General features: G+C 38.2%; 1 protein-coding gene and 1 long non-coding RNA gene across 10 annotated transcripts in view; one reads left to right on the plus strand and one right to left on the minus strand.

Annotated features, from left to right (window-relative positions):
- LOC135184945 (uncharacterized) overlaps positions 1–15,267 on the plus strand; it is a 30,783-nt gene that overhangs the window by 8,582 nt on the left and 6,934 nt on the right. For all 4 annotated transcript variants that reach the window (XR_010306277.1, XR_010306273.1, XR_010306272.1 and 1 more), the window contains exons 2-4: positions 5,004–5,106; positions 10,324–10,404; positions 13,577–13,664. This is a non-coding gene — a long non-coding RNA (uncharacterized LOC135184945). The remainder of the gene's footprint in view (positions 1–5,003; positions 5,107–10,323; positions 10,405–13,576; positions 13,665–15,267) is intronic.
- Positions 843–15,267, minus strand: part of ADAM23 (ADAM metallopeptidase domain 23) — a 76,255-nt gene continuing 61,830 nt past the window's right edge. The window contains exons 25-27 of one of the 6 annotated variants that reach the window (XM_064161095.1): positions 8,017–8,107; positions 5,975–6,029; positions 843–1,860 (exon numbers count right to left, since the gene is read on the minus strand). In XM_064161095.1, the coding sequence (XP_064017165.1) occupies positions 1,747–1,860; positions 5,975–6,029; positions 8,017–8,107 (260 nt within the window). In that variant the 3' untranslated portion in view covers positions 843–1,746. The other 5 variants (XM_064161086.1, XM_064161118.1, XM_064161110.1 and 2 more) reach the window with 5 other exon arrangements.

The raw sequence follows: 15,267 nt of genomic DNA on the forward strand, positions 1-15,267 counted from the left end.
AAGTGGGATTTCGTAAGTCACAGGAAATCTGCAGCATTTTCTTAATGTTTTGGCTCTTAAAGCTAGCTCAGGTAATGGATTTCCACTGAAAAAGCTGGAGTAAGCAATTAACTGAACTTCCATTGTCACTAATTTCCAGCTTTTAAATTAAGTCCAGAATGACAGAAGTTTTAAGTTCTGATTATCAGATGCAGCGATGAATTTTTCAGGTCACTTCACTAACACAAACCAAATTATCCAAGTTTTGAATCAAGATGAAAAGGATGGGCCAGACTATACAGATCTCCACTTTAAGGAAGGTCCTCATACACTTCTCAAGCCAAATACACCCAGGCAAGCCTAGTGAATGAGGCAGCAGTACTGCTGCCCAGCACTGCATAAACCTATGTATGTACACAGTGTATCTAAAAGCAATCACAGCACACAAGCCCCTAAAATGACATGGGGTTTTGCACGCTTTGTGATGGTAACTAGCGATCAATAGCCAAGGGTCAAAGTATAATTGTGCATTACGTTTGGTAAAGTGAGATGCATCCAAAAGATACAGGGAGTGAGTTAGAAATGTCAGTCACCTCTGCAGCCTCATTTGGGTGGGTGGGCAGAAGGCAAGAGAAGAGTAACTCATTCCAAGCTTTTAACACGTTGTGAGTATTTTAAGGCTTATTTAAGTTTTGATTTCACAGGATGTAGACATGGTAAAAAAAAAAGTGGCTATAGTTAAAAAAAAAAAAAGATAGCTTGGCACTTCTGTGATTAGTTTGAGAGCATCACTTATCTTACATTGTATTATGACAAATCCATGTAACAGCCAAAAAAAGTAATCCAGACTTACAGTCAATACATAGATATGCATTTATACATTTTAATTTGTTTTTGGTTTCAAGCATACAAACTTTAGATCACATTTATTTGGTGTTAGAACTCCCTGTATCTGCATGCTATGATCTGCCTTTTTTGAGCAAGCCCAGAACATCCGCTGTACAACATGCTACAGAAAAAAAGGGGAGGGAAAAAAAACTCAAAACATCAAAAATAGATTTACATAAAGAATAGAACCTTTTTATAGGGGAATCATTTTCTCTCATATATATATTTATATATAATCTGTGAAAACAATACATCAAAATCTTATTTCCATATTTACACTTTTTTCCTTCTTGGAAGAATTGCATCCATTATTTGATACTTCCATACCAAACAGACTCCTGGCCCAGGAGACCTAAACAAGGAGGACAGTGAGCTCACAGAGCAAGAAACTCTGAAGTCCAGCAACGGATGGTACTGTGTGGCTGGCAAAGCTATCAGAGCCTGGCATTGGCTTCCTTAGGGTTTGCATTTATTGGGCTGCAGATTCTGCTTGGAGTCAGCTTGCTAGTTTGGTTGTTTGTATGTGAGCCATGCAGGTTACCCTTTCAAAATTAGCTCCTCATGCCACTGGAGTTTGATAAGAAAAAGGAAGTCATGCGAACTCAAGTGAAGTTAAGAGTGCCGGCAGGCTGGGGGGGGGGTAAAATCTGTTTCATTATTTTGCAATAGTTTTCTTATTGCACTTGGTCTGTGTGTCTCCTCCTTTGAGGAAAGAAAAAAACCCACCTGATATTGTCAGTTACTGTTAACAAGAGAAAGTATTTTGAACTTATCTCCAAAGAGGGACAGTCTTCTAACACCTCAAATCCTAACACCCCAGCACTGTATTGATAGTTACTGTTTCTCATGTTCTTCCTTGCTGAATTAGTTCCTGTGCAGCTACAGCAAAGATGTTATATCCAAAATCCAGTAGTGCAGGAAGCAGCTTTTTGAATTGCCCCTCTTCAGATAGGGCCTTGTTGAGTTGGATCGAACCTTCTTTTTTTGACATTTCTTCCAGGTTGCATCAAAAGGAGATGAAAGAGAAAAATGCAAGACATTAGTTAGATATAACAGGAACAAAGCCATTGCTGAGGTCATAGTAAAGTAAGAGGCTCACACTGAGACAGTTCAAGTAACTTACTTTTCCAAGGGGTAACAATTTAAGGAATTTGTTTGCACACTTTCTGTAGCATAGCATCAAGTACTAGTTTCCTTCTGCAGTTTAAATGATTGTGCTGGCATAAAGAATTCAATTATTTCTGTAGTACTTCAAGTGGTGCTCTAAATTTGTAGAAACTTTTAGCCCACAGTAACACGTCCCCACGAGGCCAGGCAAGCATGCACAGGCCTAAAGTGAATGACTCAAAAGTGCCAGTACTGGAAATAGATAAGGACATAGAGACTTGAACTCTTGGACCAAGTACCCATGCCTGGCTATACCGGAATTTAGATTACATATTAAGCATGATGAAAAAGTGAGTGCCTCTGTGAGCTCTTACCACACTACTGATCATAGCAAAGACAATGTATTTGAAGGAGACTGGACAGTTCTGTAAATAAGGATGGGAAGTCAGTGTTAACAGTGGGTAGCAAGCTGGGCAGTGTTATCCAGTCTCCTGCGATACAGATATCCTATGTCAAACAGCAAGACATTAGGAAGCGACAACAAAAGTTGGGTGCAACCTCCCCAGTATCTGGCTTTATGTGGGGCATCAAGCAAGGGGCTCATGCATTTAGTTTTAACATTGGACATATGCACTACTACGGCCACCGAAAAGACATGCAAGAATACAGAACAGGAATTCATAAATTGCCTGCAGCTACCTACCAGCCCCAGGATTTTGTTTTCTGCAGCCCTGATAACCTCTAGCACTGCTACAGTATTTATAAATGTACTATACACAAGCTTTGCCTCGTGCTTTTAAGAAACTAATTGGATGTGCAAAAGGCAAGTTCTTTGAGAAGACCTCCAGAAACTGGTATTCTTGGGCATCCTTTATTTTGGTGTCTGTGGCAATACTGTCATGTGATGGTTGTTTTTTGGTTTTGTGTTTTGTTGGATTTTGCGTGTGTGTGGTTTGCTTGTTTTGTTGTTTGTGGTGTTCTCTTTTAATCTCAGGTACCAATGCTTCTGTTTTTTGCAAGGCGATTGATTAAGAATTGCTGGTTTCTTAAAGACCACTGTATTCAATTCTCTATCATTTCCTCTCTAGAAGTACTGTACTAATGCTTCTTTTGAATTTGGCTTATATTAATTCAGTATCTTAATCCATCCTCCTTTGTGCACCAGGTAAATTTGAGATGAGCAAGTATTTTTTTCAGGTCAACTTGTAGAGATGAATGGTAGGAAGTATGAATATAAGCTAGTTAAATACAAGTTCAAACCTGCTTGTCCTGCTAGGGGAAAGGACTTATCTGCTTCTCTCCCCCCAACCCACCTCCCCAAGTACTGTCTAGCACATGTGAATTCAGATACTACTGATAAGCAACTAATTAGTCAGTCCCCTTAAATCATCAATGCATGTTAACAAAACCGATACCGTAACTTGTCCTCCTACCATGTTGTAAGTACCATGTTCCAGTTTTGCAGTTTAAGAAGCCATTAAAATGTACACTGAATTCTGTTACCTGAGCTTATTTTAATTAAAGAAATGTACTTGATAAGTCCCAAAACGAGGTACAGGGGACATATGCTATGTCAGCTTCCCAGTACAACTTTTCTGACAAAACTGTTTTGAGTTGTATCCTATCAGATCTTTTCTACCCTGATCTCTATCAGTATAGTATTCCAATAAGGACCATTTGGTTGCTCAGCCAGCACCCATACTATGGGGCAACAGGCATAATCTGCTCTGCCCCCACCATGCATTCTGTGATCTGTCCAAACCATCTATTTACTCATTTCCTGGTTTTATCCAGCAGAAACTCTGAGTCCAAGGAAGAAGATACTAACCAAATCATTGCCTTCCTCCACTTAAAATTTTCTGCTAACAGTATTGTATGAGAAAGACACAGGTGAAGAACCTCTGACTTAAGAGCCTAGGAGAAGTCTCTGAAAAGTGGTGTAACAGGTGCAGTCAATAGGGAACAGTACAGATCTGCAAAGCACTAACGCAAGCTTGCCATATCTCTCTGCTGCTGATGTTGCACTTCACAGGAGTGTGCAGTCAGGTGTTACCCTGCAGGAATCAAATTTCTGATTCCCTGACCTGCATTAGTAACTTTATCCTGAATTACCAATCAGTTTAATACCAAATTGAAGAGAATAGTCTTACTAAAAAAGAACATTTCTTTGTCTTCCCCAAGAAAATTAAAACAACAAAACCCTAAATATTTGCACCTCTTTACAGCTATGTATTACAGCAGAACAAGGTTCCTGCCAGTATGCTGTAGTGAAACAATAAGGCAGGGGGCAGGAGAGTCCTCTGTGCAAGGACAAATAGGACAATGATGTAATTTTCTAGTTCTTTGTCATTTTCTATAGAAGATCTTAGAACATAAACTACTTTTTTTGCATTCCATCTTTTAGTGCCTCTTCAAATAACAAGGGTCAACTTTTCAGTCTGTAATCCAACCAGAAAAATGTCTCTAACAAAAAAAAGCACACCACACTACAGCATGTCACTGCCCCTCTAACATGGCCACCTTTGCAGAACTATTTCAGGAAAGAAAAACTGGTTTCATAAGAGGCTGGACGTGTGTAAGAAACACCTTCCTGCCATCCTCTCAGTTTTTTTTGCAACTCAATAGGAATGTAGTTACACAGTACATTACTCACAAATCTGTGCCTTTGTCTTATGATCACCCAAACGAAGCACTAATGAAGTATCAAAACACTTATCCTAACTCAGTATTTTAACCACTTCAAATAGCTAACGTTTTCATAAGCATTCCAAAAGTAAGGTTCAAATGCTGAAGAACTTAAATGACCTTTTGTTACAAAACCTATTCAAATTAACAAAATGAAGGATGAAAAGTAGCATCTTGACAGAAGACACTGATCTGCTATTTGTGCTAGTAGTTTGGAAAAAAAGTGAGAAAATCTCTCACAATTTTTTTTAATGCTGATGTTTGTGTAATGATGACTGTTTTTAAGTCCACTATATGTGTTTTATGGAAATGCTGCTAAGGGACCAAAATCTGCTTCTTTGCAGAGCTGCTGTTACGAAGCATTCCATTGCCTTACCTTGCACAAACTTTTGGAGTCTAAATGCATGCACAGAGGACAGTTGAAGACTTGGCATCTTTTAGATCTAGGTAAGTCTTTGGTCCATCCATTAATCTACCATTAAAGTGGCAGAAAAGCCTTCAGCTTTTCCACTAAGAAACACTTGTTGGAAATAGAGTTGTGCTTACAATCAGTCCTTTTCTGTCAGCCACTTTTAAATTCTGATACAATGAGAAGCAGCTTTTCATGTGCATTTCCATTTTAATGTTATTATTGCTGCCTCTTAACAGTGCTGCTTTATTACTAAAAATTGGTTTAATAGTGTTAAATTCAGCAATGAGAGTGTTTAATTGGCTTGAATTACTGCAGTAGCTTTGCAAAAGTAAGTGATACATGCTAGGAAAACAAGTCTGGGCCCCTGAGACTGTGGCTGCAGCCAGTGCAGAGAGCTACTGTAATGTTTAAAATGTCCTTCCTTCATCAGTCCTCTGTTAAACCCTAGTTACTGAAATCTCGCACAGAAACACTACATCAAAATGACCTTCACTATGCAGGGATGCCACACCTCTCTGTATATTACCCAGCAGAGTTCAGGTAGAAATACACAAAACTCTTCTACTGCAGCCTGAACATTTTTCAAAGTACTATGCAAGGCTCAACTGAAGGAAAATCTGCTTCTAGAGATTTCTACCCACAGCCTTGAACCTCTAACTCACATGAGATATGTAATGTGCCTCTATAACCCCCTAAGATTGTCAGTTAACTTTTCCTATTTGATCCACAAATTAATTTGATTACAAAAGTTGTCTTAGGATTCATTCCAGAAATGGGAAGTTGTTGTTTTTTTTTCACTTTACTTTTCTCGAAACTTGCACCAAGCCTTCTTTTATACTTCCCCTCCAACCCCCACCCCCCACACTTCAGTTCATGAACAAAGTTTGCTTAGTTGCAGCTTACGTTTGATATGGACTTGACACCACAGTACTGTATGTTCATACAAACATCTGATAACCTGTGAAACAGAAATCACATCTCCCAGTTTGTAAAGCATTAGCTATCTTCTCCCATATTTGCAGAGACTCAACATATCACTGGCTTAAAAGGGAAAATTAAAATCCGCTTTATTAACCTCACCTGTCCCTCCAGGTATATCTGAAGCAGAGTATCAGAGGGTCTACATGTGCTCGCCCTCTTTTGTACACAAGCTGAAAAGCCTTTTGAGTTCCGCCCTGACTCCCAGAAGAAACATGCACTTCAAGCTGTGAGCTAGGCCAGGCCAGAGTATTTGAGGTTCTGCTACAGAATAGACATTTGTATCTTGCTCTTTTGAGAGGAGCTTCAAGAGTCCTTTCCAAGACAGATCCTCTTTAGGAATCACACTTAAGTGAACAAATGACACCAGGATGCAAAGCTGAATGCTTGTGAGGGTAGGTTGAGATATATGGAGCACAAAGAAGAAATAATCAATTCAGTACTGTATTGTTTCAGATAGGAAGGGACTCTTCTAAAGAACTGTGTTCATTCAAGTTCCAGAGCTTAAGCATCCCCAGTTGGCAGCCAGACTGTGCTCACACACGTGCTGCAGCATTGAAACAAAAGTGCAAAGGTTGTTGCAAAACAAGACTGCTTATAAAGCTTCAGAGGAAGAAACTGTGTCAAGTTTTCATATTTTAATGACTTGTGCTGTGTTTTCAACAAGTTGCCTTCTGCACTGCAGCCAGTATTTAGGAAGGAGTTCTGCATGCCTAGAAAGTATGTGAAATTGTAACAGCTTCACTGTTAATGCATGCCTTCGGAAAAGTTTACTGTCCTTATTTACCAAAGACGTTGCAGCGATGCGCAGGGGAAAGCATTCAGTTCTGCAACTAACTGCAATCTTTATGTAACATTTCTATGATTTGTTTAGGTTAAATTCGGCTCTTCAATAATTCTGCATCTAGTAAGGATACAGTGGGAAAAACGTAAATGTACTTGTATTAGTTAATGATGTAGAATATATCCCAGTGTTACAGAGAGTCTCTTTAAAAAAAATTCTTCCCAGACGAGGCTTCTCAGTTCACAAAATGCAAAGAATCCAGATTCCTTCTTGTGTTAACAGCAAATGCAAATCCACGTCTGCCACTGCACATTCTAAAATACCCCATTTCAATTTCCGCCTTTGAAGGCAGATTTGGTGGAATAACTTAGACAAAACTGTGTGAATACTAAACTATTTTTGCAGTTTAAAAAACAAACATGGGAAATATGAACCTCGACCACACAAGACACAATGCAAAAGATACAGGACTGCATTAAAACGACATTGTTTAGAGCTGCCCTGTATTAACTGGAGACTGACACGGGGAGTATTAATTGTGTGAGTAAGTGGGTTTATTTAACTGAGAAGAAGCTGTAAGAAAACATCCAACAGCTTAAGGTAAGACTATGGACAGGAATTAAAAAGGCTTATGAAGATCATATATTCATGATTAAAAAAAGATGTTTCTGCAGCAACTTGTGTTTAATCTTATTAAGCAGAAGCACTGACTTCAACAGCTGATGCCAGTGTCAAGGGAAAGCACAGGGAGTGTTACAGTCCTTCATAACAAGCATTTAGAGAAATATCAATGTGGCAGGTTCTGGGGCTTTTTTAAAATACTACTGCATCCAAAATGCAATCCTTGAGATATATCTTTTGAGGTTTTTAACTGCTGTAAGGCAGCTTCTGAGAAGAGTGCTACTAACTGGAGGTGCTCCCTAAGTGCTAACTCATAAAAGTTATGTCCCTTCTTTTATTGTTCGACTTTGCACCCTGATGACATCTGCTAGTTTTGCATTCTTTTGTTCCTCTTGTTCAGTGTATGCATAATTTGTTCTCTTCAAAGCAGTTTGTTATAGTTTGAGCAGGTACGGAGAGGAGTTAACTGAGAAATCTTGTAGCAGGAACTCAAAATTTAGTGATGTAAGCAAGAAATAGAAATGCCATAGCCACTGAAGAGAAGACATGCGGCATTGCTTACTTAAAGCCCCATCCTGTCCCCCCAAGGACAATAGCTGCTACCAGGATGGCACCAGCGATGGAGCCTATTATAAGATTGGTGGCACTAGGACCTGTGATAAAGGATCATGGTAAGACAAACATAAGAACCAACCACTTTATTCACATTAAGTGAAGCAACTAAAGGGTAGTCAAAGGATGCAAGGACTATAGACAGCACACAGAGTGATGCCTCTAGACAATTTCAGCAAGCCCAACTGGCTTTTCCTTTACGACTAAAAATGAACAAAGCTGTTGGTCTCTGCATTGTGCTATGCTGACCTCTACTGTAGATAAAAATCTAGTATTAGACTCAATTCCACTGTGACTTCATTATCTACTGAATGAATGGTCAGCTGAGGGCACTAAGATACTTGTGAATAATTGATTAACTTAGAGGAAAAAGTATGAATGCTGTGTGTTTTACAGTTACAGCAGATGAATAAGAAAAAAATATAAAACCAAAATTCTAACTTTTTTCATGGAGATCCTGAAAGAAGATAGATACTTTAATTTGTGTTGAGTGCAACTAGCACCACTTGCTAATCAGAGTCCAGACTCTATACAGTTACGTCAGTGCTAAATTTACAGTCATCTGACAAAAGCAGAAGATACTAAATAATAAGGGACAAAACTTGAAATGAAAGCTGTGCTCCCATTAAACTTCCAGAACATCAAAGTGTCTTCTCTCGGTCTTCGAGAAGCTACTTCACTACAAAGTGAGGAAGGGCGGAGCAGGAAAATAAGGCAACGTAAAGAAGCAGCACAAAGTAAGTTTGTGCAATTTTCTGAAGAGGGCAAGAGAATACCTAAATCAGATACTCATATCTGACCCTTAAGTACTCTGTTTATGCAGGATGGAGGAAAACTGACAATAGGCTTGAGTAACATTTTAATTGCTCTGTACTAAAGTTTCCTACTGAGCAGTCTTTGATGTAAAGCTAATTGCATCTGAGCTCAAGAAAAAATAGAACCAACCGAACAGTTCTTTTGCAGCATATCAAATACTTTTTGTTTAAACATTTAGATATTCAGGAATCACCTTCAAAAAAACAGTTATTACCTCCTTATCCTAGCCTCCCCAAACCAGCACTTTTACATAGCAATTAAAATCTTCCTATTTTAAATGCTCTGAAACTTGAAACTGGGTTTGGAAAACTATCAGACAGCAAACACAAGGAAGAAAGAACAGGCACAGATCAGCAAAGGCAAGAGCAAGGGCAGCTGCAACAACTGAAAGTTTTAAGCTGTTAGGTCAGTGTCAAAAAACCTTCTGCCCAGTCCCAGGCACTACAATAAGTATGGCACCTAAGTTTTACAGTTTACTGCAGTGGCCTAACCTCATCACATCCCTTACATGTTTATGTGTCAGTACATCCGGAGAACAGATTGGCTAAAAGACAAAGCTTTTAAAATGGCTTCCTGCAATTCAGGAATATGTATAAATGGCTTGAACTGAAAAAAAAAAACAGTGAGCTTCACAGATATGAGCAGTGCACAGATTTGACAGCAATAATTCAATGGTAGTTTTTCACCATTTGAAAGAGCAGATTTTATTTGGACTTACCTTTAAAGGCACACCTGGCTCAAGTAAACAGGAGCGAGCACAGGGTAGGGTATATGATTGCCATTCCACAGCTTTATATTCCAAATTAGGGCTTGCTTTCAGTAGCAGCCTAATAAGTTACTGCATCTGACTCAGATCTATGACTTACTTGGGATTTTATTATTTTATCAGATGATTGCACACAACAGAAGACTGAAAACGCAGCAAATAATTTATTACATTTTAGAAGCCTTGAAAAATTCTAAATGTTTTCTTTTTGGCCACAGAATGCTAACGTCCCAGAAAAGAGGAACAGAATCATAACTTAGATGATAAAGAAGTACTAAACAACCACTTTTTTACATCCCTCTCCTTACTGTGTTCCCTGTTCAGTGGGTGGAAAACCGAGACTATTCCATAGCGCACATTGGTTTTGTTTACTACATATGTGGAAGGACTCAATCAAAGTTTAGACAGAAGAGAATAATACACAAAACAATTTGGTTCCATTAATAGAAAAATCATGACAAATATGTTAAATAATGTACAGGTGCTGATAAAAATACTTCTTGAACATCATTCATTTTTATAAAGTCTCAGTGACTAAAGAAAAAAAGTCCTGAAGATCAAGTACCTGTGAGAATTAGGCTGTCTGCTAGGGAGACCCTAAGTCAGAGTAAATTACAAATGGCTTTGGATAAAGCATGTCTGTTACTCTGTAATTATTTTAAACCTGTTTTCCAGTATGCTGTGACTGGCAGTTCCTCTGAATGCAAAGGAACAGCTGTTTTCCCTGGTCAAGAAACCAAAAAGGCTACATTCAAGGTAAAATTTCACTGGTAATAAGATTATAATTTAATTTCTGACTTAGACACAAGAACAAAGCTAGTGCAATATTTGTGATTACTAAGGTGCAACCACTTGGTTACTGGAATGGAATCCTCCAATTAATGAATTCCATTTTGAGTAGAGAGATTTATAGGATTGTTAATAAGCTGTTTTAAGACCATAACAGACTGTGTACATAAAAGTACTTAGAGTGGGACTACTTTTACATGTTACACCTTACCTTAAAGATGTATGCTTTGTGTTTTACTAAGCATTATCAAGGACATGTTATTGTTAGTAAACCCAAATTTTACAACTGGTATAATGCCCACTGTGCACTAGGTCATTCTAGTTAGGGACATACACTGATTTACACCTTTCTTTCTAAGTTTCAGGTAAATAAGCTTATCTTAGTCACTGGACTCAGATGCTTGACAAATACATTCAAACTAAAAGTAAGAGAAAGGTTTTTAACAGCCACTGTCCTTTGGAGTCGTTCTCCATCCAGACTGTCACAAGGTGCAACTCTTCTATACATACTCTTTCTGCCATACTACTTCTATAACCTGCAGACACAGATTTGTCAGCAGGGAACTCCTGCAGCTACCCTCACCATAACCACTTGGCACACCACCCTTTCTTGAGAGGCTCTATCTGCATTGGCATGGCTCTTGGATCATCTCTAGTTATCTTTCAGTACCTTGATACAAATCCTATTGAAGGACAATTTCAGTCTATTCCCTAGATCATCATCATCAGACAGATTCTCAATTAATTAATATACACTGCTTTGAAACTTTGCTATTGCAAAAGAGGCAAGTTTACTGCAGCATGTCCTGCAACTAACACCACATTCTGGTTGTTGGACGTCCTCTGATTTTGCCTGTCACTTTGCCAGTCAAATCTTGTGGTTTAAGTTACCACAGATAGGAAGAAAATCTGGAAAAAAATATTCTGCCATTCTGTCCCTGTGATTACTAAAATAAATTCATAAAGTATTAAGAAACTAAAATTATTTCAGCATTTTAAAGAGAAGTTTGCAATTTGCAAGTGAAGTGAGGAAGAACGAAGGGCAGGATGCGATAAACACAACCTCCCCTGCAGCCTCTGAGGATGGTAACAATTAGGAAGGGCATTAGGAACAGAGAGGGGTCTTTGTGTTCCTCATCGTGCTTTTTTTAAGCCAAGTAATAAAAAGTAGAAATGGCTTGCCTCAAATTTACTCTTGTATCTGAAGGAAGCAAAGGACAGAGAAAAGGCTGATGTGATCCAGGAAAGAACAGATAGAAACAAAAAAAACTGAGGGAGGTAGTGAGTGATGAGTGGGAGACGGAAGAATTCAGAGCAGAAGGAAATAGAAGTGAGCACAAATGGTCAGGGACATAGGTTAGGGCTGAGTGGCCTGAGACAGCAGGTAAGGGAAGATAAAGACAGAGGGGAACAAGGCAGAATGTAAGCAAAAGGCAAATAGTCCTCATCCTGTAAGTAAATTCTCTGCTCCAGAATTTGGTCCCCAAACGTCTACAATCTTATAGTTTTGGCAAACAGCTGTAAAAGCCATCAGTAAAACACCGATCTACTTTCACCTTCTTCCTTCTATTTTTCTGACTTGTCCTTTGTGAGTGCAAAGGTCTCTATACTCTCTGAGAATCTGAGTTTCAAGCTATCCAGGGCTGTAAACTCAGGCATGTAAAATGCTGCCTACCAAAAGACTGCCAATGTAGCCTTAATTAGAACTGTACGTGAGTGCTTTTTCAGAGTCGGGTTAGAAATCACAGTCTTGCTATTATTCCACCTTCAGAAAGATGGCACTGTCAAACAGCAGAGGCAATATATAGTGTCAGAAACTCAGAGAATCTGAATATCTCAGAAAAGCAGAATAACAGCAACTTATTCCATAGCTCACACAGTGGACGCTGAATGAGTTCCTAGATTGGCATTTTTATAGGGGTGGATGTGTATTATCCATATCTATACACATATACACCCCTATATAAATCATAACCACTGTTAAATGGGGGAGAGTGGGCTAACACTTTACAGGTTCCAAAAACTGGTAAAAGACAACAAAAATTGCTTGTATTCTTTATATACAAACTCTGCACTTCTACTGCCTTGAATCGTAGTGATGAAACACCCAGAAGTTCCACTGTAAAGCCAGCTAGCTGTACTACCATCAGCTTTCATCTTCCTAGCTAGATACTGTGATCTATTGTACTGAAAGCCCCACGGACTGCAACAAACAATTCCCACATGATGGAATAATCCACACTACTCAACAGATTTTGCAAAATAACCACAAACTTCAATTTTTTCCCTCACTATTCTTAGAATTTGGTGTGATGGAAACATTTAGACATTAAATTTTACTATGACGCTGTAAAAATTCACAAAGTTGTTTTTATGCCCCACATTACCCCAGACAGGAGAAGGTTCAACACTGCATGAGCAAATCACATGACACAGACACAGTCAAATCACATGACAAATACGGTCACCACATGACAAAGCTAACGGGAAATACACAAGGGGCTCGGGTGCATACGGTTACCTCACACACTAGGCACCAAACATCAAACTCAAACTAAGAAAAGTGCTTACTCTATTCCCCACCCTGTGCCTCCAAAAATCACCCCCAAGGCCAGAATGGTCCCTGCTACTGCACCTATTAGCCTGTTAGTGGCCATGCTCACTGTGTGGAGGGAAAAGGGAAGATTTTTAAAGGAAATTATCACACATGTCTGACATGAAAACATGAAATAATTCCTCAAAGGAGTATTTTACACTACAATTCATCATTGGATAAACAATTCAAACCTAACAAACATTTCCTTACCAAATACTGGCGCTGAGATGAGTTTTCTTTGAATGTTTAGAGATATTTCAGTGGGAAGTCTTCTTGTAAAGGTAAGGCTATTCCTTTTAGTGTGTGATTCTGTTACTTACTTTAAAAGGGAACATCCTCAAACAACTACTTAAAACTGCCAAAATACAAGTAAATCATCAATAAGAAAACTTCCTTTTGATCACTAGGAACTTAGTGTATGCATAGCATAACTAAGCAATGACTTTTGGAAACAGTTCCATTGCAGGAAAATACAAAGTAAATGTCTAATTCAGTCCTTGACTATTTAGTTACATTTTTAATTGTTACTGCATTTATCCATAGGACTCTTTATTCGTCTACATGGCCTAAGGACAGACAGCACTTCTAAAAGGAAAAACCTACCACAGAAGTTCACAGGTTGGCTATGCTGGTACGTTCAGACACTTTTTTTAAGGTAACATTTTAAAGGAAAACCAAAATCTATATATTTCTTCCTATGCTTTAGATGAAAAGCTTGATAGATTCACTCTCTCATGACAGACCACAAACAAGCAGCTGAGTTCCCTGTCTAATGGGAACCTTCCCAAGAAACAAAAAACCTTAGCATCTTTTTCTTCTGGTTTTAGATAGTTAATTTTTTTCCTATTTGATAAATACACACAAACACACACACACACACACTTGAGACATGCTATATCTTTTTTAAAAAGGACACTATTCTACTAGTCAAGCAAAGGCCAAATTCTGCAAATGAATTAGCAAAAGAAGGCTCTTCTTTGAATATGGAGTTCTACTGATTTCAAAACTGCTAATTAACACTAAGTGTTTCTGCCCAAACATCAGGACTGCTAGATAGGTCTGCTAGTACAGGCTACAGTAGGCCACTGAGTTTAGAGTAATTCAAGACTTCTGTATTAATGCAAACAAAACTAAGGACCCTAAAATCCTCAAATACAATATGGAGTCAAGAGCAATTGATGGGTGATGGAAAGGTCTGAAAAGTGTGGCAGTAATAGAAGTTAATTGTTAATTACGACAATAATATATAAATAAATAGTAATACTATGTAGCTATATGTACTTTATTTGTAGTAACAAAATGAACGTTGAATTTATGGGGTAGGAAATCTTATATCTAAATTTTCACATCAGGAGTGTTGTTTCTGAAACACAAAACTCAAATTTAGAGCTAAGACTAAGTATTCTGGCTTCTATTTCAGACTTTGTAAGTTGGTATATGACATCACAAGTGCTGGGAATAAAAATTAATAGAAACTTCTTTAGTATGTTGGGTCTTTAGAATACAGAAAACTCCTAGTGTGATAGCTTCTTGCAAAAGGATTCCTCTGTTAGCATACCAAAAGAGATTATATTATTTGTCAGTGTTCAGGCTCCTAAATTAATTTCTAGGTGCTTCAGCATAAAAAAAATTCCTATAACAATATTTCATCTTCTGAAACCATTGAGCCACCTTGTACAAAAAACATATTCTGTCTTTTAGCAGAGGACTCCATCAGAAAATGCAGTGTAAAATTTGTGCCTGTATAAAGTTTACTGGCTGATATTATTCATTTAATACTTCTGCCCAGAATTTTAGCACTGATCTATTAATTTTCATAAAATCATTTACATTCTGAATTTCATTACTTCATTTTAGTAACAAAAATCTAACCTCAATCACTGTAGCTATCTGCTTTGCCTTAGAGACATTGTTAGAGAGGAGGGAATTACTTCTTTGCCTACGGGATTTTAAAAGAGGTAATATAAAATGAATGTACTCAGCCTTAACAACTCTAAGCACTGCTCTTCTCATCCACACAAGGAGAAGTAACTAACTCTATCACACTGTTCTCCACTATTTATGACTCAGCAGCATCCCAGTTGGACAGGTTTTTATGTGAAACAGAGCAAGTACCTTTCTAAGACAGGGTACAAACAAGGCAGCTCTACACTAGAGTAGATATAGGAGCTTCCCTGATACAAATCTGGATTGTTCTAGAAAGCCTTTTTCACAGTGGTAACCTGTTTTAAGAT

This window comes from Pogoniulus pusillus, chromosome 2 (assembly GCF_015220805.1).
Source record: "Pogoniulus pusillus isolate bPogPus1 chromosome 2, bPogPus1.pri, whole genome shotgun sequence".
Lineage (NCBI taxonomy): Eukaryota > Metazoa > Chordata > Aves > Piciformes > Lybiidae > Pogoniulus > Pogoniulus pusillus.